At 39.8% G+C, this 22,669-nt stretch overlaps 1 protein-coding gene across 3 annotated transcripts in view; it reads right to left on the reverse strand.

Annotated features, from left to right (window-relative positions):
• Positions 1 to 22,669, reverse strand: part of cpne5a (copine Va) — a 63,135-nt gene that overhangs the window by 30,286 nt on the left and 10,180 nt on the right. Inside the window, exons 3-8 of one of the 3 annotated variants that reach the window (XM_026368134.1) lie at positions 22,053 to 22,099; positions 18,594 to 18,697; positions 17,397 to 17,436; positions 16,440 to 16,454; positions 16,193 to 16,269; positions 2,516 to 2,579 (exon numbers count right to left, since the gene is read on the reverse strand). In XM_026368134.1, the coding sequence (XP_026223919.1) occupies positions 2,516 to 2,579; positions 16,193 to 16,269; positions 16,440 to 16,454; positions 17,397 to 17,436; positions 18,594 to 18,697; positions 22,053 to 22,099 (347 nt within the window). Of the gene's footprint in view, positions 1 to 2,515; positions 2,580 to 16,192; positions 16,270 to 16,439; positions 16,455 to 17,392; positions 17,437 to 18,593; positions 18,698 to 22,052; positions 22,100 to 22,669 lie in introns of all 3 variants that reach the window. The other 2 variants (XM_026368133.1, XM_026368132.1) reach the window with 2 other exon arrangements.

Raw genomic sequence — 22,669 nt, forward strand, 5'->3', positions numbered from 1 at the left:
GCCTTAAGCCTTCATTTGGCACAGATAACACATAACCACTTTGGTGCCTAGCAGTGTTCTCTCATTAAGCAGGGAAAAAAGGCAGAACATTCATTCCAGTCACTGAGGTTTAGAAGCAGCAGGGGAATACTGAGTGCAGTCTACACCCTTCTTCCCATGTCTCTGCTCAACCAAGATATCACTGCATGGGGTAAGTGGCAGAGCAATGCTCACTGTCACTTTCAGAAAGTGGAACTCGTCTTTCAAAGGAACATGAAGCCATGCAGTTGAAGTTTGATTCACATTACATAAGCTTATGGCATCCTCACAAACTGTAGTGAATTAACAAATGAACCGTAAGTCGGAAGATTAAGTGAACCACAGTTTAAAACAATTCATTTGTATGCTTCATATATCACTTCAGCTCATTTGTGTGTTTGCCCCTGGGGTTTGTCATCTTCAAACTCTACAAACGCTTTAAAGAATTATTAGTTATTATTATTAATAACATGACTGTACTTTTCAGGTGAAGGATTTTCTAAAATGCAGTTTTACATACACAAATGAAAGGGAACAGTCAGTTAAGTCCAGCTGAATACTTGTTTGAGGTTAATGGATGTTTGAGGTTAAAATGGACCTGGAGTTTTTTCCTTTATCCAAAACAAGGGTTTGACTGTAATAAAGATTATAATGCCCAGTTTGAAGCCAGTTTATTTGTCATAAAATGAATGATGCTTCTGTTAAAACCTCAAAAACAAAGTCAAAGTGATTTAGGTAGACATTTTTAAGAGTATTTGCCTTAATTTGATAGTATTAGTGGAGAGGCAGACAAGAAACATGGGAGAGTAGAAGCAGGTATGACATGCAGCAAAGGTATGCTGCATGCATGCATGCACTGCTCAGCATGTATGCATGGTATTTGACAGATATAACAGAAGCCAATAGGAAGTCTTTGATGCATGCATAGACTGTTGTTCTGTCTAATGATACTGGGTAAATCTACCACATAGATGGGAGGCAACTTGTCCCTACACAACTTTCCCAGTTGACTCCTACTCTGCTGGTTTCAGTTTCCCCAAACACAATTTTCAGTGTTTACTCCAGATGAAGCAGCAACTGTGCTGCCTCCATTTTGATCACAATCTGATTGTACAATAAACAAAATCCAGATGGATGGTCGCATTTCCCGAACTGCTAGAATTTATAGTTGTGGGCCTTGTACTGACAGCAATGTCTTCAGACTATTCATCTTGTTCTTTCCTCAAATCACAGGTATTTATTCAGATGATCCAGAAGGCAAAAGCACATCTGATTTTTGATCAACCTAAAAAGGAAACATCACACCACTTTTGGTGGAGTTGGAACTCTTATGTACAAAAATATTTGTCCTTATCACATCAGATGAAACTGACACATTAACTCTTCTGGCACTTTGCTTTCAGTGTCTTTTCCCTGACTTACCTATTTACCTTTTCACTTTATACCTCAGCAATAAGTTGCATCTGCCGAATATAAATGCATGTCAAATTATGGTTAAATTCTGCGTAAACAGTTCAGTGACGTGTCAGGCCTGTGTCTTTCTAATTGAGTCTCTTAGAAAGGAAATTGTCATTTGTATCATTAATGATCATTTGCATTTATATTACAAAATCACTTCTGGAAGTGGTGCTTTGCAGTAACAATGGTAACTCCTATCATCGCAGTGGCAATGCACCTGATGACTCACAGCAGCCCTTCAATGACTATGAGCAATGACACCTCAATCCAGCAGGACCGAATCAGTAATGGTTATCATGGCAGTTTTATTATCAACATCCTTTATCTGTCTCACTCTAACAGGAGCCAGTTTATATGTCAGAAAATGAATGATGCTGCTGTTAAACCCTCAAAAACACAGTCAAAGTCATCTACAATTGCTTTTTACTCAACATGTTTGACAGAACATGATAAAAACCTGAATCATGTGATGCTTACATGTATTAGTAAATGTTAATTTATACAATAGTTGAGACTCAGTGGCTTGGTTTACAGCCTCTAAGGGAGGCCAGCTGTTCTGGCCAATAAGTCTTGCTACTTTCATGCTCCACTGGCAGCAGTATAATGTGATTATTTACTATCTTCATTTAGCAGTGCACAGAGACAGCCAATGGGCATTAGTGGACACAGATTATTAGTGCAGACTCATGGATTAACATGCCACAAACAGGAGGAAGTGGCTGTTTTGGTGATTGGAACGAACAAGATCATTAAATAGCCATTCAAACTCACAGCATATTCACTATGTACATAATTTGCAAATGACAAATGCATAGTGACATGGTGTATCCTCTGGTTTTAAAGTGGACTGTTGTGATACAATAGATGCTACAGTAAGTCCTGTATCACTTCATCAGGCTTGTGAACAGTGCTGAACATGCACTTAGCACCTCAACAACACATTTGATTTTAGAGTAACAGGCTATCATCTATCAACGAATCCAGACATTTTAAATTGTACATTAAAGTGAATCTATTTGTCAAAACCTTGTGAACTTACCCTGCAGTTTCCCAGCTCCTCAGCAGACAAGATAATGGTCCCACATTTTTTCCCAGGTATACCACTGTGAAAAGAAAATATATATAATTTACTTTTGTTTGTGTCTTAAATGGCACTGGGGCCACTGTGCTGTACACACACACTAGATGTGACACACTAGAACTAAATTTTTCAATGGCTGCTGTCAGTGTCACTGTGGGTTCTTATAGGTAAGATTTACATTCATAAGGTTTTTTCTGCAGTCAGACTTTTTATTTCAGACTGGTAATGCAAGATTTGAGCTTTAACATTTTGACAGCTCTAATGAGTACATTATTTTGCTTCAGCACTGTAAGTAAATCAAAAACAAGTTGGAATAAAACTGCAGAGATACAGAACTCTTCTGATCCCTTTTTGCCAGTAACACCTTGAGACTTTAAAGCTGCTTAGGTGTGCAGTTGTTTACCGCTGATTCCTGCTCCAACGGATGATCAAGACAGCACAAGAGAGGTTCCCTGCATCTGTGTTTCTGTACATCACCTCTTCAGTTCCTTGCCAATCCAATGGCACTGACAAAAATAGAGACAGTGCTGCTCCAGAGTTTGTTTGGCTGTATTTTTTCAAGTGGAACAAAATTAGATTTTTTTGATATCCCAACTTGCCAACGTTCAGAATCCACTGAAGCTGTGAGAAGGCAGCAAAGCCCATTCCTCCAAACACAGAGCATGACAGCATATCTACCTTCCAATCACACAGTAGCCCCCCAGTTGCTGACACTAGTCATCTTACAGGACAAAAAAGGAAATTACATGGGAGTCCTGCTGTGGGATTAGTTGGATATTAGTCATTAAAAGGTCAGCCATGCTGCAGATACTTATCAAGCTGTGACAGTTGATGTGACATACAGTAATACTGGATTCCATACTGCTAGATGGGAGGCCGCCTTTGACCACAGCAGCAGACGATTGCATTGAATGCAAAGAGAATCTTAAGCACAAAACTACAATGGCTGAAAACACAGCTATGGATAAATCAGGTGACCCATGAAGAGTGAGGTTTGCTTTTCCCAGTCTGTGCAAAAAGTGTTTTTATTGTTTTATGACATATAGTAAGGGGTAGGTTCAGTGACCTTTACTGGACTCTCTAAGGTTTTGCTACTCATAGCACATAGAGTGTAATGCTCCATAAAAGCAACTGTATCCCTTGATGTATCAACTATGATCAATACCTTAATATAAATTCACTGATCAAAAGCATCCATCTGCAGCTGCTTCATTTACACCAGTATGTGCAAGATAACTATAACAGGATAAGCTTTTAATGCCGCAAAATGTAAAATAAGCCCTCTTGGAGGGCAGGCACACTTCATTCTCAGGCTCTGTCTTCAGGAACCACAGAGACCAATCTCAAGGTGAATTAACTGTCCTTGAATTATTGATGTTGACACCCTGCAGTATGATGATGCCTCAAAGAGCCTCTCACCTCTCACCAATGAGGCCAGCAAACACAGCACACTATGCAGGTCAAGTTCCCTCCCTTAGGGAATTATAATGGCAAATGCTCCATTCAAACTGGGGAAATGAGACCAGTGACTGGTAAAATACCAGCTCCAGACACATTAGTATGCACTACCTTGCTCTAATCTCTACTGCTGGGATGAGAGCAGGTACCAAAAGGGCAACAGTCTTTTAAATAGGGCATGCATTATTGAGTGCAGCATTTTCTCTGCCAATGACTAGTTAACTTGAAGCGTAAGCAAGCACAGAATTGATAAATACAGATCCTGTCATTTATCAGTAGCACATGAGTTCCTTTTTACTGCCCAGACTGACAATTATTCTGCTAGCGCTAACAGCTTCTGTACAGAAATGTTACTGCTGGTGATATAACGTGTCCTGCATCAAGAGGCCTCATTCACTCAGCACTCATTCACTGACGGTTCCTCAGTGGGAAAGCGCTTTGATGATGAAATTATGTGAAATGTGCTACTGAAGTCCTCCTTCCTGTACTATCAACAATGAACAAGGCCTACAGTCAGACTGTTGTGAGGCGCTGACAAGCATTAATCACTTGATCATGTAAATGTGCCATATTTGTTGTACTGATTCTGATGCTGATAAAACATTTGAATATTCTGTTTACTACAGTCAAACAACATCAGAGCGTTTTCTGATATTTCGCAGTCAAGCAATCCTCAACTAACCAACTCGTGTTAGCATAATCAATAGGTTACATCAGCACATTCATAAGTAAATCCTATAATTCTATAAGTATGTTTTTTACTTTTTATGTTTTCTGTTGCAAACGTTTTTTTTTTTTTTTTGTCCCTGTGCTTTCAGACAGTCAATCTCACTGAGATCTCACTGGAGTCCACTAACGCTTTTTCAGTATTGAAAAGGCCAAGGGGAAGTAAACAAGAGATTTTTAAAATACTACTGAAACTTACTGTGTATGTTTTTGGTGACCCAATAACCCTTTTTCTGCCCTCAATATCAGAGAAAAATGTCCATTTGAACACAACAAATATAGAAGTCTATTACATTTACTACACCCTACACCACAAACCTTTTACAAACCTTAAATTGTCAGTTTACATCCTTAGGTAATAATGCACTATTTAATCGAATTTCTGGTCCAGAGGACTAACTGTAAATAACAGCCGTAATGACATCTAAATTCGGAGTTACGGACTGACAGTTAATTAGAGTTTTGATGAGGTGGACTTGTTCAGAAAAGACTGATGGCTGCCTATTAAATTCCACGGTTTCTGTGCTTGCAGTGAGTGATTAATCTCATATAATAAGGACATTAATGCTTCCAGCATTTCAGCAAAGCAGGTGAGTAGTGACTGCACTAACCACCTGCTAAGTAGCTATAACACTTAACACCTCTCACCAATTCTCTGTAATTTGAACAGTCACTTACAGGCTTCCCTTGGTACCCAACAGACTTGTTACCATATGGTCCTGACCAATCCAATGCCAATCCATGATGTCTATTGATGCTGCCTGAAAACCTCAGCGGGCCTCATATTAACAGTCAGAGTAGCACTGTGTCACTACTGTTCACCCATTTCAACAAAATCCCAGAGGATCAAATAAAACTTCATAAAGAAAACAAACAAGTAGAGGCAGAACTGAAGCCGTGCCTTGTGGCACAGTGGCTTCCTTTCCCCAGAAAGAAGCTGAAAGGAAGAAGAGCTGTCATGCTCTTAGCTCACTGTGAAACAGAGAGTTTGCCACAGCTGCTTTGACAGATCCCCTGTTTGATCAACTGAATGGAAAGAGATCAAGCAGCATATTTCAGCATTGCTACAATTACTTGGCCAAAGATTCTGATACTGCTTTTCTTCAGAATACCAATGAGAATACTGTGTCTATCTCTTTTACAATGGAGAGCAAGTTTGAGTCATTTATTCCTCCAAAATACTAGTATCAATGATCATTGTGCATGACATTTTATATTATGGACATTCAGGCTCAGTGTATGGCCTATCTAGAGGCCGTTGCTATCATGAAATTGTGATTCACAATGCCTGTATTCTCTATTACCTATCAGTATGGATGTGCGGTGGATGGAGGTTGGTAAGATTAAGGTCCGAAGAAGGAGAAGGAAGCAATTGTTGATGCCGTTCACATTAGGTCATTAGTATGAGGAATGGTCTTGATATTTTACAACGCTGCAACGTGTCGTGCATATGAGAGTGGAGCAGGGTTATCTGTTTAACAATATGAGTGAGAGCCCCAGAAAAGGAAAAGTATTTTTTCACACTGCAGCTATTAGAAGGCGGATCTATATATTCTCCTACGAGGCAAAATGACTGCAGTGTTATGATGCGAAGAAGGCGGTTGTTTTGCAATTTCACACCTAGGTAAGGATAAGCAAATTAAAACATATTATTTGTGAAGGTGGAGTGCGACCGCAGCAGGAAAAAAAAACAACAAGAGATCATTTCTACAGCAAAGAAGAATGATTTCACTGAAATTGTCCAGGTCAGTGAATTCAGTTAATCGGGTTGACAGGGGGATTGGGGTAAATAAAAAATCTGAGTCAAAGACCAACAGAGATGGACAGATAATCTGGCTTCGAGCCAGTGTAAACCTTTAGGGTAGTGGGCAGATCATAGTTGAACAGAATAAGACAAGGTTGCCAAAACTCTATGTGGGTTCAATGGGATTATACCACTAATCCCCTTGATCTTCATACACCGATAAACAGCTATAATCCCTCACCTCACCAGGATTAAAGAAGAGGATAAAAAGTGCTCCAGCTAATTCAAAAGGACACCAGAACACCTACTTTAACACTCAGAAAGGGAAAGAGAGGGTGTTTAAAGCAGGTAGCTACAGGCAACCTGTGCTACGCTCTTAGAAGATTTGTTAGAATAAGCACAAAGCAGGTAAAAGGGGCAAAAAATGTGGTGCCAAAAAATGTCCGATGGATATACAAAACATCCAAGAGAAAGGAATGTGCTTGCATTTTTACCCATGGAAACAAGGTGCGAGGCGTGTTTGCACATTCTCACCAACATGTCATTCTTTTTATGTTTTGTTGCTGTCATCTTGCGAGATCATCTACCGTGATGAAGACACCTGCAGCGAGAGTTGTAAAACTGGATCTCAATCACTGCGTGATGTCAAATGTCAGTGCACACTAATATGTAAACTCAAATAAAATGTGCACATGTCAATATAGCCACTGAATATAAATGTAACTGTAAATATTTAGCTTCTTGATGCCTGACATGTGATCGGTGTATGTGATCTGTACCTGACTCACAGGGTTTTACTGCACATCGCTCTGTTCATAATGTGGTTTATTATCTGTACAGCACGTGCATGTTCCATTTTCACAGTTCACATCATAATAAAATTAAATTAAAGTTAATAACCTTTGTCAAGGTTATTAATATAATATAAGGTTATTAATATGTTTTTTACCAAGTGGTGCATTGACACTTTTGGGATGACACTTTTCATGATTTTATCATTTTTCATTGGCGTTGAAATGGTGTAAAAAGAAACAGAACCAGAGCGTGGGATTTTTAAAGTAAACGTATCATGTGTATCAAGTCATACAAAGCCACCACTGCATAGAGCGTCATTCAAGTGCGTTCCACTTTTAGCTTTGTATGAGCTTGCGGTCTTGATGTGTGCACAATTTGCCTACTCAGCAGTGTTTAAAAAGTTTTACTGTGCAAAAACAGCATCACTAACTGATAGCTACAGTAGATAGACTACAAAGGCATGCTATTTTAGCAAATGTATTATTATTATCTGACTGGCAGGCAAATGGTAATTGTGGTTAGCTGTATGCGAGTGTTACTTGTTCATTATTATTGTCAGCAACTCTGTATGTTGATGCTATTAAAAGGCTGTCTCTGCATTTATGATTAGTGAACCAACAAGACAGCCTTTTCACTCAAAACTCACTGACCTAAAAAAAATCAGCAACCAGTGCAATATAGTCGTTTGTCTGTCGGAAACCAAAATGCCATCACAACAAAAATGGCACGTCTTTAACACATCAATGCATACATTTGCAGATTGTTTTACACATGCACAAATCCTATTTAAAATTACAGTGTTCAAATTTACAGTTTCTTTCACACATTCTCAGTACACATGCAAATCTGCATATACATTTGCCTTTTCTTTTACACACACACACACAGAGCCTCAGTGAATGAAAACTAATCCTGTCCATCCATCCATTACCTATGTCACTCATCCTGTTTAGGGTCACGGGGGTGCTGGAGCCTATCCCAGCTGCACCTCAGGAGGGGCAAACCCTGGACAGGTCGACCAGTCTATTTCAGGACTAACATCTAGTGACATACAAAGACGCTAGCCACTGTGCTGCCCCTGCCCATCCATCCATTACCCTAACCTGCTTTTCTTGTTAAGGGTTGCGGGGTTGCTGGAGCCAATCCCAGCTGTCACTGGGTGGGCAGCAGGGTACACAGTGGAGAAGTCGCCAGTTTATCACAGAGATGACATGTAGAGACAAACCATTCAACACTCACATTTACAATTTAGAGATACCGGTTGACTTAACCTAATGTCTTTCACTGGGGGAGGAAGCCAGACTACCTGAAGAAAACCAGCGCAGATGTGGGGAGAACGTAGACTTTGCATGTTCTCCCCATGTCTGCGCTGGTTTTCCTTAGGTGGTCTAGTATAGAAAAGTAGCAGGGATTTGAACCAAGGTCATTTCCAGCTGTGAGGCGAAAGTGCTAACCACTATACCATTGTGCTGCCCGTGGCCCCTCTCTAATGCTGTTAAAAAAGAAATCCAATGAAATTATAGATGTATTTAATTTTTACATTGATTTTGTTTTATATAAATTATGATAAAGACTAATCGCTATAAAATTGTTTGATTTATTGCAATTCTAAATAAATGAGGCATTCAACAACCAACTGCAAGCTAAAAAAACACTTGTATCTCTAGAGGACATAATAAGCCCATTTTAACTGTCCCCCAGCAGGAACAGAACATCCCTCTACATCAGAGGCCAAAACAGATGCCCAATGCTCTTTGTTTTTGCACACATGATGTAAGCCGCATTGTATTCCACTTTCCTAGCATAGACATCAAATCGCAGCTGATTCCCCTCTCTGTTCTCCCAGCTCACAAGACCATGGCACCTTTAGCTCCCTCACCTCATGCGGGGAGCGGCTAATGGAATTCATATCCATTACGCGACGGGGTCGCCCCAGCCTCCTCTGTGGTGGTTACTGCTGACTATAGATTGCAATCAGCATGCCGACAGATTGTTTTCAGCTGCCGAACAGTTTAACGAAATGGGAGTGTTAAACTAGGGCAGCAGAATGCTCGTTCGAAGGCTCTGGTGATGCTTTCTTACCTTTCCAGCAGATGATAGCCAATTGCTATCAAAGAAATGGGCGGTGTTTAGCCTTAGAGCAAAACAAATCAGCCACGTTCATCCGTACAGTGAAAACCTCTGTTGTCCTTGCACCTGAGGCCTCCATTATTATTGTAATTATTATTGCTTTAAAAACAAGACTTTATCAACCAAGTGAACAATTTCTTTTAATGACAAATGAGGCAACAAAGTCCTTGAAGAGTCCTAAACGTAATTCTGAGACAGACATGAAAAACATATTTTCCTACAAGACCTATCCTCGTGCCTCTTATGGAACCAGAACGGTACCTCATAAATTCCCATTTCATTGGACAAATAGGGTTCATGTACAATCAGCACAGCTGGGGTTTTTCATGCCTAAACAGAAATACACATTATTAGAGATGGACCCCTGTTAGTTCTCAGCCTTGGGGACTAAATTTGCATTTAGCAAAGCAGCAGAATGCTCTAATTATGTGTGATGTCCCAAGACAGAGGATGTTTATTGCTGCAAGCCATCTAAAACTTCTCACCTCCCCATTCCCCAAGTAATGCAGGCAAACATAGGCCTAAATTGAAAACGAAACACTGTACCTCTCACCATTGACAGTCTCAAAAGTACTTAGCTTGAGGATTCTCACATGTAGTTTCACCAAAAAATGAACTTCTCCCACTCCCACACAATATTTAAATCTGCAGCATAAGTTTTTTTTTTTTTTTCATCTCAGAGGAGCTACCGCTGTGTAGCCCTGAGTCAGCCAGCCAACTACATTAACCAACAACTTTAAAAGAACTGTGACTCTCTGAAGTCAAGATGAAACAAGTGATGCTTCAGTTTTTCAGAGCAAACGTCTGGTGAGTCACACCGCGCTGCTGGTTGACAAAGTAGTTTGAAATCTTGTGAGCATGACAGGCTAAAGATTTGACGTTGTCATGTGAAATTTAGGAGTTAATTTAGATTTTTGTGTGGTGTTGGATTTTTAATTAGGTTATTTCAGTATATTTCATCTCAATACGAAATGGCCCTGAATGGCCCTATTTGATTAATCACTGCCCCACGCTGAAGCAGTGTCTGCACGTTCTCATCGATTTTTAGGCTTTCAAAATCAAAAACACAGGAGCAGAAGAGTAAAAGTAAGTTCCAGGGCCAGGAGCTAGCATATCATTCCTTAACTGTATTAATCTTTTGGGTTAAACGTTAGGTTAAAAAAAATAACATTCAGCACATGCTGGATGCTGTCAAAGTTTTGGATAATGCCTGCTGCATTATTCAAAACTTTGGATAATAACTACTGTCGTGCTCCTCATTAGATTTGGGGACATTTTAGCATTGCTGCTTTAAATTGTGTTATTTTTGTCAAATCCTAAAATACTTGGTGACATATAGAAACAAGTATCAAATCTAAGCAGCTATTCGGGGTAATTTGATAATAACCAACTGGTTCTGTTTAGCCTGAAAGACGCTTTGCTTTAGTTTTACTGGCATGATATCAAGTGATAATGTGCATATTTTTGAAACATTGAAAAGACAACAACTACAGTACATTACAGCTTTTTGTATGTGCAACAAGTTAATAAGTCAACTTGTGTGCAATAATAAGTTAAGCTAAACTCATAAAACACAGTCTCAGTCTCAACAAATATCAAATATTGTGGGTTTTATTTATTACACTTGGTTGTTTTGGATTATATTGCATTGTTCTGTTCTTTCTGCGTTTAAAACTAAGTCTAAAATCTAATTTTAGGGAGCAAAAACCTCCTTAGAAATATATGAGAGCAGATACAATGTTAGAATGATGTGCAGTTTTCAATGGGAAGATGAGAACGAGAGCTTGAGGGAGGATAATAAAATAATTCAAGTTTTTACTATAATGGAAACATTTATTTGATTTGATGCAATCTTGTGCTTCAGAACTGAAAACATTTTAGATGTCTTAGATTTAGATTTGATTTGGTAAAGAGATTAAATCATCAGTTAAAGTACAGTTGATCTAACGTAATAAGAACCTAACTTCAATCTAAAAAACATCAATCATCACTTCTTGTGTATTGTTGTACATCTGTACTAGTTTAAGCAGTTATCATTTGTACACCAGTCAACGTGTCATTCAAAGTTTAATCTTAAAAAATCACTGTTGATTGTTCTAACTTAATTTGCCCTGAGGCCTTATAGCACAGCTGAATATGACAGGTCCACTATGGAGCCATTTGGAGCCGTCCTGGTGATGAGACTTGATACAGTATAAAGGAAGGGACACAAACGTAGCTGCAGTCTGCTTTCTATATTGTTTAAACCAGGAGATGTGTGAGGAAGTTAATAAAAATTCAACCTCCTCAACATCAACTGTATCAAATTCAATTTAATTGTGTTCTTACAATAACAATATCTTGTATAAGACACCATGACAGACTGGGATCAAGTTGAATTTTTGTTATATCCTCAGATTTACTTTTTTAACTTTCCATACCATTACATTGTTTAAAGTTTTCCACATCTTTGTGCTGTCCTTATTTGCCTTGGGCTCATATTGATAGCATAATTACTTTTCTTAGCTTACAGTATCTAGTTTGAAGTTTGAGATCTAGCTATGATGCATTTAATTAATTTGTATATACAGAATTTAAATTGCCTGCATTTCTGCAATAAAGTCAGAGTGCAGTTTATGTGCAATATTATCATTATTGTAGGAGGCTGCGCCCCCTCCAAACCTATTTCTGTCCTTTCAATACAAAATCCAAACATAAGTTTCAAAGTCATTCATTCATTAATTCCCAGAAGTAGAGTGTGTGTCAGAAAAAGAGGACGCATTTAAACTATTTGTTAAAAGCAAAACTGAATTTCCCACATCTTGACTATATATAAACATATGAACAAAAGAACATATAGTTTAATAATAAAAAACAAAAATACTTTAAACACTGGTGCCTTTCAGCTCTCAGGCAGATGAGATACTGTGAGTAAGTGTCTGTCTTCAAAATACCCACAATCTGCCGCGCTTGTCCATGGTCCTTACATGGCTTCAGTCTATGAGCATGATAAATGTCAATGCTGATGCTGTCAAGAAAGTGTTATAGGAAGAAATGTTTTGTTTCATGAGATGCGAGAGCAAGACAGAACTTTATTTTATTCCTTTTTGTTAAGATGTAGAAAGTTTCTGGTAGTTTTCAGTAGGTTTTTGATATCTGATCTTTTTTTGGGGGGGGGTGAAGGGAACACTAGACGCTGTTCGTTGGCAGAGCACAGTGAGTGAGTTTACTTTTGAATGCATGCCGTCCCTGCATTGTAAGCTCATTTTAACATCCTGCATATCTTTGAAAATGCCGTCCAACCTTTTATTAAATGATGTAAGCAACTTAAAATGTTCTTGCTGGTCCTCACATTGCTGTTCCAGCATTGCATTTAGCATGATAACGGACTTAAAGGGCTTCAGGGGAATAATGATAACACTGTCACGAAACCTTATCAGAAAAGATCTTATCTTCACTTCTGTAATACAGCAGCACAATCTCCGGTCTAATTACTTTTTCCAGCATATTTATACGGCATTTTGGTGTGATACATAACAGTTTTCAGAATAAAGAGCCAGAATAAAGCAGCAGAACCAAAAGAGGTGGGCCCAACAAATAATTGTCCTGATATCGGTTATTAATGACTAGTAAAATGATTATCATCAGAAAGCAGATTGGCCATTGGTGTGGCCTATGACACATGTTAATGCATGATTTAGCACCACCAGAGAACTTTTAAAAAGCTTTAAAAAAAAGTCTGTGCAGTTAAGTTTCTTTGGAATTTGATCAAATCTAACATCTTTTAGTCAAATTATGTCGTTACGTCAAAAAAACGTATAATTTAACCATTTCACTTTTAGTTTCAGTAACACTCTACGTTTTATCTTTTGGTTTGTTTGTGTTTTTTTAGTTTGACCCCTGGGCTCACCTAAATCTGATTTCTGTGTGGCCTTTGACTTTGAAGTTCTGCATACAGAGGACCTCTGTGTATGTAACTCTCTTAATGTAACACCTTTTGAAGTGGGCAGAGCTCAACCCAATAGAGATGCTATGGAACGACTTGAAGAGAGCCACACACACACAAGACGTCCAATTAATATGACAGAGCGAAAGCAGTTCTGCAGGAAGGATGGACTAAAATTCCTCCTGAACAATGAGCAGGTCTGATCCACAGCTACAGGAAGTGCCTGGTTGAGGTTATTGCTGGGTCAATAAGTAATTAATTGTTTAAGAAACAACTGAAAGCACAAATAATTAAATGTTGGCTGTAAGTGACAGGTGTCACAATGCTTCACAGCTCCCTGCATATAGGGCTGTGGCCACAGACCAGTTTATTTTTGTGGCTAATTAGTGTATATTATATTACATATTTCTATGGTTATCTATCTTCTCTCTGCTCCCAAGAGTGTACCCAGAATAGCCATGACAGTTTAGCATTGCATAGTTTTGCTTACAGTTCATTTCCTGCATCAAGCATTCATCAGGAGGGAAGAGTCACAGTAGGCTAATGGGTTTAACATGCTAATGTTGTGCAGCTTTCATATACGGTAGTGTGTGGTGCAATTCACCATACCAACAGAAAAGGTTGCTGCCATTTGTATAATGAACTCTATTATCATGTTAGCGATACAACCACATCATGACTCCTTCCCACAGGCTATACCATCTCGAACATGCCATCTCCCATACATCAGTCATTAAGCTTTACATTTCCTCAGCAACAAATAACTTTGACACATGCCTCTCATTAAAACCACATTATAAACAGAAGGATTTGTACCACTTTGTCAGTTCAGTGCCTCTGTGCTCACGTTTCTGCCTCTAGCGTACGTTTCGGCCATGATCAAGGCACATGGGAAAAGCCATACATTTCATGTGACCTGTTATTTTCCCAAAGACAAACACATCTGTGGAAATTTGTTCTGAAGAAAATGCAAGAATATTATGTTTGTCCCAGATGCACAGCACATATAAATTCAGATGTGACTGAGGTACATTATCGAGGGTAGCAGGCTATGTTTCTGTTTACAAGGAGTTTGTGAGTACAATGTATTAATCGCAATGTGGGTACAAGTAATCCCACAACATGAATACTTAGTGCACATACAGTGAGCATTTGCGACAAAATTCAGTTCTCACAAATCTATTAAGAGAACAAATTAGTTTTAGTACAGTATAACATCTTGTTAGGAAAATGTGGGGACTCACCACAAGTCTGGGGAGAGACTGGCTAAGACTTTAAAATTCAAGGTTAGAATTATGACTGGGTTTTGAATGCATGCAGTATTTATTAAGGTGAACATGCAATTAGTCAGTACGGTGTTCTCACAAGTACACATAGTACACATTTGCGTGTATGCTGGAAGGAGGAGGGAAATGGAAAGAAGGCGACGGGACGGGTGGATGTAACAAAAAGACAAAACGCAATGAGGAGAAAAGGGGTCAAGCTAGAAAAAAAAAGGATCTAGTGGATGGAAGAGAATAAATGAGACATGAAGTGTGGAAAATAGGGATAGGGTTTCTGATGTGCTTCTTAAGCAGGTCATTGGTTGTAGTGTGCCTGGGGAGGCCTTGTTTAAGCATGGCTAACAGATTTCCTCAGTCCCTGCGGGAGAAGTTCCTCAAAGCTACAGCCGAGAAAGGTGCTGTCACATCAGGATGCATGACAAGGAAATGGAGCACAGAGCCATTAAACAACTCCTTTGCTATTGCTCATCACAGGATAAGATGGAACCGCCATTCCACTCGAGCTATTAAAAAACAGGACAGGGCCCTAAACTAAATGTCATCAAGAACACAAATTCAAAAGATAACCGTGTTTCTGAATTGCTACTGCCCGACATAAAAGCTGTTGGATCGCTGCAGTGAATGCTTTTATAAGGTCTCATAACTTCAGTTTGTAAAGGGAGGTCTGTTACAACAACACTATCATCATAATCACCTGCTGTTGCAGAGTCTTCGCAGTGATGAAGGTGCCCTGCTGAAGCTGAAGAATCAATACTTTTGTCCATCATGTTTGCCTGGGGCTCCTAAACCCCCTGCCTGTCTCTGATGTGGGGTGTTAAGTCTAGTTTACAGCACACTGGTGAACACTGTCTTTTGATCCTGCTCATCCTCTTATTCAGCACTGAAGGGCACAGAGCGCTATAATCCACTGCCACCAGTCCCTGGCAGAGTTCATGGTCGACACCAAAACCCTGCTGTTCTCACAAACCCGACACTGCCGGGGCTAGCACTGCCTCATACTTCACATAGCGGGTATACGCACTGCACTCCACAGTTTCACACACAAACACAAGCTCTGTAGTTTGTCAAAGCCTCCTTCTTACTCTCAAAAAAGACACACATTACTCAAAGAACCATGCACAGGTCTGTGGGTGTCAATGGCTTCAGGGTTTCATATCTCCCAATTTACGTTGAAGAGGGGCTGATAGCACCGTGTGTCTCATGCTGACTTCAATCCACTCACTGTGCTAGATCGTCTCCTTAATGACAGTAATTGCATTGAGGAAGCCCCCGGTCGTGTTCAATTACCCATTCCCATCCAAGCACATGGGTATAATCTTCCAGGGTAATGTATGATACAGAAGGCTCCAGAAGGCAGACATATTCATCACCGCCTCATCTTTGCTGGAACGTGTGAAATCTGGCAGGAGAGCTATGTCACATTTGAATGGGCTGAGAGGTGGCACTGACTTTTCATTATCTGATAACTTCTAAAAGCTTGTATTTGCAAAGTTAAAACTGTTCGTTTGTCTTTTTGAGAGGAGAGAAAAAATAACTTTGCTACGTATTTGTGCAAAATCAGAGAATGAACTCACCCTAAGGGTTTCTCCAGGCGACTGGCCGGTGAGCCAACAATCTCTCCAAGTGTACAGTAGACCTGTCCCAGGAAATCCTGCCATAGGGATAGTATGAAGTGGGATGGAGCAAGACACAGGTGGAGGAAAAGGATGGAGGTGTTTAAGTGGATCACAGAGGGGTAACAAAGAGAGTCGGTAAGCTGTTAAGCATCAATATCAAGCATTGTACAGTTATAAATTAGGACGTCTTGAAGCAGGCACGTACGTTAACTTCTGTTGGCTTCCAGGGTGGAGAAGGAGAAGAAGGAAGAGAGAAAGACCAGGCAGCGGCAGTGACACAACAGAGCATATCATGGAACAGAAGTCACACGACTCAAATACCAGACTGTCATCAACCAAGTGCAAGAAAGAAGAGAAGTGGATATGTGAAAGAGCAGATAGCCAGAATGGGAACACAAGAGGGTCACAGAGTGTCCGAGGAAGAGAAAAGTGAACTAGCTCAAAAGAATAAAAGCAACAAATGCAGAGTTTCTCACAAGAAACTGTTTGTTTGCAGTGCATGGAGAATGAAAAACAATAAAAGCATTACCGTAACAGAAGCATAACTGACAATGAAACATTTGGTAGTGTGCAAACCAAGTGCTGCAAATATATTCTCTATGTGCCTGCACAGTATGACTAGTTTGTTTATCAAAGCTTTCCGGGAAACTCATGATATTCATACATTCACCTCAAACAAGCTGAATATATGTTGTGCAATACAGCACTCTCCCTTGCAGGTAGAGATTTAATTTAAGCATAAATGCATATTGCTTTGAGCTGTATGCTATCTTGAAAATGAAAATTTCAATTGCAAACAACACTACAGAGCACGCAGGGAATGTGTTGAAAAGCTTTGATAGTAATGATTAGTGCCTCATTTCTCATTTTAAAAAAGGTAATAAGAGAAAGGCAGATGCCAATGAAACTTGATTATTATGATTCTGGAGAAATAAAACACATCATTTTGCAAATTCATACAGATGGAAAGTCAAGAAAAAGAAACAATATTTTTTGCATATGCACAGTTCACTCATTATTCCAAAATATATTTGAGCGTGTAGATTCTTTGGTTTGCACAGAACCGAAATATTCAGGACATGCACGTTCGAACAAATTCAAACAAATATAAAAGACAGAATTGCAGCCCCGGTCCACAAAAACAGAGAAATTCTTCACTTACATGCTTTGCCAGATCTGGACTTTTAGAATCAATATCATACCTGCAATCACAAAGACATCTCAAATCACAAAGGTAAGGATGTCAGCAAAACACCACAACACCTTACAAATTGCTACTGACACCACTGGCTGCATGGATGTGGATATTTTCAGCCTGTCAATCACACACCTGGGTCACTGGGGCAGCAAAGGGGTGCAGGGAAAAATATAGGCAATAATGTGACAGTTAATTAAGAAAGTGATTCTATAGTTTCTGAATGTAATTACTGTACCATACTTGGGGGATCTTTTTCAAACAATAAACCAATGCAGTGAAAGTTTTGAGTATCTGCTGGCCAAACTCAATGTAAAAGTAATTAAAACTCAGTATCGCCCTGGCTCCCACCTCTGTGATAAAAGAGAGATGTAAATGAGTAACACTAATTGTGAGGGGATGCACTCCCTCCATTCTTATTCCAGAGTTGTATCATATTCACCAAATGAATTCATTAAGTCTCTAAAAATCCTTGGAGACCCACAGTGCAGTCCTGGATACATCCTGGAAGTCCACGAGGGATTTTATGCTTGAAGAGTGGGGAAAAAATTGCTGATTTTTTGAAGGCATATCTCTCTCCCTTGAGGACAGAAGAGAGTAGAGAAAATGATCCCGACTCTGTTCTGGGAGATCTCAAAATAAAACCGAACCTTATTGACCCTCTCACTAGTCTGGCCTTTTCAAGAGGAGAAAGGCAGTTCTATGTGAAAGAGGGGAGGACAAGGGTAGCTGTGAGTTTTATGGGACTTGGTTTCAGACATTTGCTTTGCTTAGCAGCTGGGAGATTAAGGATAAAACTTTATATGAAATATTTATCACCCTTATACCAATTTCTCTTCAACAAATGTCTATTGAGACACTGCACAGATGAATAATTTCTCAGGAGCCGAGCGGGTGACAAGGGAGAGAAAAAGAGAAGAAGGCTGACTCAGAGAGGGAAAATGAGAGAGAGAGAGAGAGAGAGAGAGAGAGAGAGAGAGAGAGAGAGAGAGAGAGAGGATGAAGAAAAAGATGTGGGAAGAGGGAGAGAAGAGAGAAAATGTTAATCATGTAGTGGAAAGGATGAGAAAGCAGAGGACTGGGTTAGAAGAGGCCAGCACGTCTGAAACACCCACACCTCATTGTGTGTGTCCTCAGAGAACTGCATCAAACAGAATAACTCACACGTCAAAGCGCAGGTTCTGCTTCTCCTCAAAGAAGTAGTCCAGGATGTACTTCCTGACAAAGTCTGGGTTTAGCGTGTTATCTATCACCTCAGTTCTCCCAAACTAGATTAGAACCAGGACAGAAGGGGAAAAAAGACAGATGAGAGAGATGTGAGAGCAGAACTCGGAGACAACACATCATGCAGTCACTCATAAACTACATGTATTGCTCTATTACCTCACCCAACACCCTCTATCTTCTCCTGACAGCCGTGTGAACTCACATCCTCAGATAAGCTCAGATTTGATTAACACAAGTCACACGGCGTCAGCTTTTTTTTTTTGCCACCTCTTTTCATTGTGCACGTCTAAAGAAAAGCACATTGTTGTGCAATTACGCTCACACAATTAATACCACATTCACGCCTCAAATTTGCTGCGTTCACATGCAGGTTACTCAGAGAAACCAGGTTTGTTGGGTAATCGGGGAAAGCATCCCCCTGTAAGGATCTGCCCTTTCATCCAGCTTCTCCTCTCTGCTGAACGATTTTCAGCAGCCTTCGTCAAGCACATGCGCTCTTACACAAACCTGGTTACACATACACATGGTCGAGTAATCTACCTGGGGAAATCTGGTTTCCCTAATCCCCTACCCCGATTATGGAAACCAGATTTCCCGTTTACATGACAGTTAAGAAAACAGTTCAAGAAAACCAACTGCGACAACTTGAGTGAATGTAAACGCACTGAATGTGGTCGTCAAAGCTACTGTAAAAGGCAGAAAATGGGGGGATGACACGACAAATGCAAAGTAAAATTTGTCACTTCTGCATTTTGCCTTTAGACATGGAAACCGTCTCCTACCAGTTACCAGCACAGACACTGAAAAAGTCAGCGTTACAGAGCAAAACCTTCTGATGAGATGATGTGCGGATAAACAAATCAGCAGACACAGAAAATGTTGCAACACCCTCACAAGCACACACACATTAATTATATCCAAAATGAATAATTCAAAGTCACAGCCCTCATGGTGTGATGCATAAATAAAAAGTCCCCAGAAGAAAGTGTTGCCATAAACTGACACAGTGAATTAATAATAGTGTTAGATCTTAATGAGGAGATAAAAACAGCAGGATTTCAGGTTCACACCTTTGCGATTACATCCAGCGATAGTAAAACTCAAACTGGGACTTAACAGGTGAGCTACGCACGGTGACGCTACAGTAGCAAAATAACAGATGGAGACGAGGCTAAAGCTAAAACAGTCAGAATGATTTGTTTATATCATATGACTCCTCAGACAGTGTAATCTAACATAAAACATAACAGTGCATCTACAGTATGAAAGCCTATGAAAGTTTAACTGCTCTGTGGCACTACCTCTTCACAAGCTCCTCCTGTCAGAAAGTGTGAGTGCACCTCTGCAGTAAATACAAAGGAGGTGAAATCTCCACCAAGCCAACAGGAACCTATTTCAGTGATAGGAGCTGAATGTGGCAGCAGGGGACCGGTAGCATATTCACTTTGGTTGCAGGCCAAACGTAACAAAGGGAGACAAATCAGCAGCAGAACAAAGAACAGGCACCTAAGGACAGACTGCAACAGATCTCCCAGTCCATGTATTATTCTCACCTTGGCAATTACACAGTCAGTCTGTAAAGCCAGAGTTGCACAAGCACAACAATCAACAGTGACTTAAGAAAAACAACCCGGCTATAGAGATATAGAGCAACTGTAACGAGGCAAAACAATGTCCCTCTGAGATAAATAAAGTTTTTTCAATCTTGAATCTTGCATAGTCTCAGCTGCTCAGCTGAGTGAAAGTGGATGACATCCTCATGCCAACAGAGGTTAATGAGCATGTCTGCAAACATTCAGGCTGCACCCACAGTTTGCAAACTCATGGTGGGGTAGTGTAACCGTGACAGGTGCGACTGCATTTGATTTTTATCTACATTTGCATGTTAATCATTAAAACTACTCTCTGGATTTAGAAAGGAATTTAACTACGCTGCTACCAGCTGTGAGCCAAAGCCAGGTGACTGCCCCTGAAAGACATGCAAGAAAAAAATTATAATCAGCTGCCAAGCTCAAGTGTTATTTTATTTGGCGTGATTAGCACTGCAGAAAGATGTTTGTTAAATAAAGCAATAAAACACTCACAACATCCAACCAATCCATGCATCTATCAATCATTCAATTGTCTCTGCTGAAAAATTCATTATGCAGTCAGATTAGTAGTAATTACAACCACAGGCACGTGACGTACACAAGGCTAAAAAAACAAGACACCAGCATAAAAAACACACAGAGGACACCAAACACATAAAAATGAAATTAACTCTTAATAGCTAACTGGAAAATAATTCCCCAGATGATTTACATAAAGTTTTCATTGTACTTTAAATGTGATGCACCTGTGTCTGAGTTAACTTTCAAACATCTCTGTGAGGGTCAAAAGGATGAGTTGACATTTTCTTCTTCACCGTCTTGCAGATGAGAAACTCGGGAGGACCTGGAGTCACCAAGCAGTTGCCAGGCAACCAGCAGAGACTCAAACAAGTCACTGCTCCCAGCCGATAGTTCAGCGAACTGTATAAGCCGCAAATTGACGTTTTTACACTTGGGTTTTCGAACAAATGAGAAATGATATGCGTGTTACAGAGCCAGATAGCGATTGGAGTCCCGCTTTGAATCTTTTTGCTAAACTAAACTCGAAAATCTCTTGACTCCAGCTTCATTTGAGAGTTGAGTACATTCTGTATATCTTATCTAACTCTTGTCGGGAAAGTGAAAAATAATATTTCCCTTATTATTTCTTGAAGACTTTGCTTTAGAGGTTAAGGCTATGTTTACAGTTCAGGTTAGACAATACGTCAAAGAGTCTATGTGTTGCTTTGTGTGATGTGAGATTAAGTTTTAGCATCGGCTGGATGTTGAAATCCACAACAACTTGTTTTAAACCTACTTTAGAGCTCACACATTTACTAAATTACAGGTTATAACTGAAACCTTCACTCTGTATACTATTAATTTGCTGTGTTAAACCAGCATGACGCCAAGGTCTCTGTGCAATCAAATGAAAGCAGAGTCAAAATATTCATCAGGCAGCATGTATATAAGGCACTGAATCAGATTATGAAAATAGTCCTGTGTTCAAAAAGAATGGTTGGGCTGCCTTAGACATAATTAATACCATTAATACCATTGTTCAAAAATCAATAATTCCCCTTGAAATGTAATTTAAGCTGCATGTAATATATTATATTACTCCCATAATGAGGCGACTATACGTGTAGCTATCACCTTAATCTGTCACAGCTAACATACTCCTTACCACTGCACAAATATTTTGAGGGTCAGTCGATTGCAAATGGCACTTGCAGCATTTACCTTACAGGTGATGCAGGAAGGAGGGGCAGATGGGACAGACTGACTGAGATGTGTAGTCAGCGGGACAGCTAGGTTCTCTTACCTCTCTCCACTGTTTGGACTCCGCGCCCTGGGTGTACAACACAACCACTGGGAAGAGAGGAGGTGGGGGTAAAGAGAGAAAGAAGAAGAGAATTACATTGTCTCTAAACTGCCTCAATCAAGCATCTTGCTTCTTCAGTTGTGTTTATTTTGTTCCTTCTTTGATGACATTCATCATTAATTATCCTGCCTGTCCTGACAGCATAATGAAGTGCCAAGCTTGATGATGCCGCGCTGCATCAAATTCTGGGTCCACACGCAAAGAACAAAGCTTTATAGCAAGATTGAAAGCTCCTAGAGCATAATTTAAGTTGCACAATCAAAACACAATGTCTTAACAGTGGGATTCTCCTAAATTCCTATTTTGCGTTAAGACTCAAATGAAGCAGAGGCAGGCGAACACAACATGACCTGTCATATATCCCAAGGTTCATCTGCAGGTGAATACAACAAAAGAGAAGTAAATATTTTTAAGTTTATCGACAAAAAGGGATTGAACCTCCTCAAAATGATGTTGTGCTAAATGTCTTCTCCATTCACCAGCCTGCAGGTAGTATCAAAGAAAAAGTTTTCCATGTATCTCACCAAAAGACAGCTGTTTGTATTTGAAGGCTGCTG

The sequence above is a fragment of the Anabas testudineus genome, chromosome 7 (genome assembly GCF_900324465.2).
Source record: "Anabas testudineus chromosome 7, fAnaTes1.2, whole genome shotgun sequence".
In the NCBI taxonomy this organism is placed as follows: domain Eukaryota; kingdom Metazoa; phylum Chordata; class Actinopteri; order Anabantiformes; family Anabantidae; genus Anabas; species Anabas testudineus.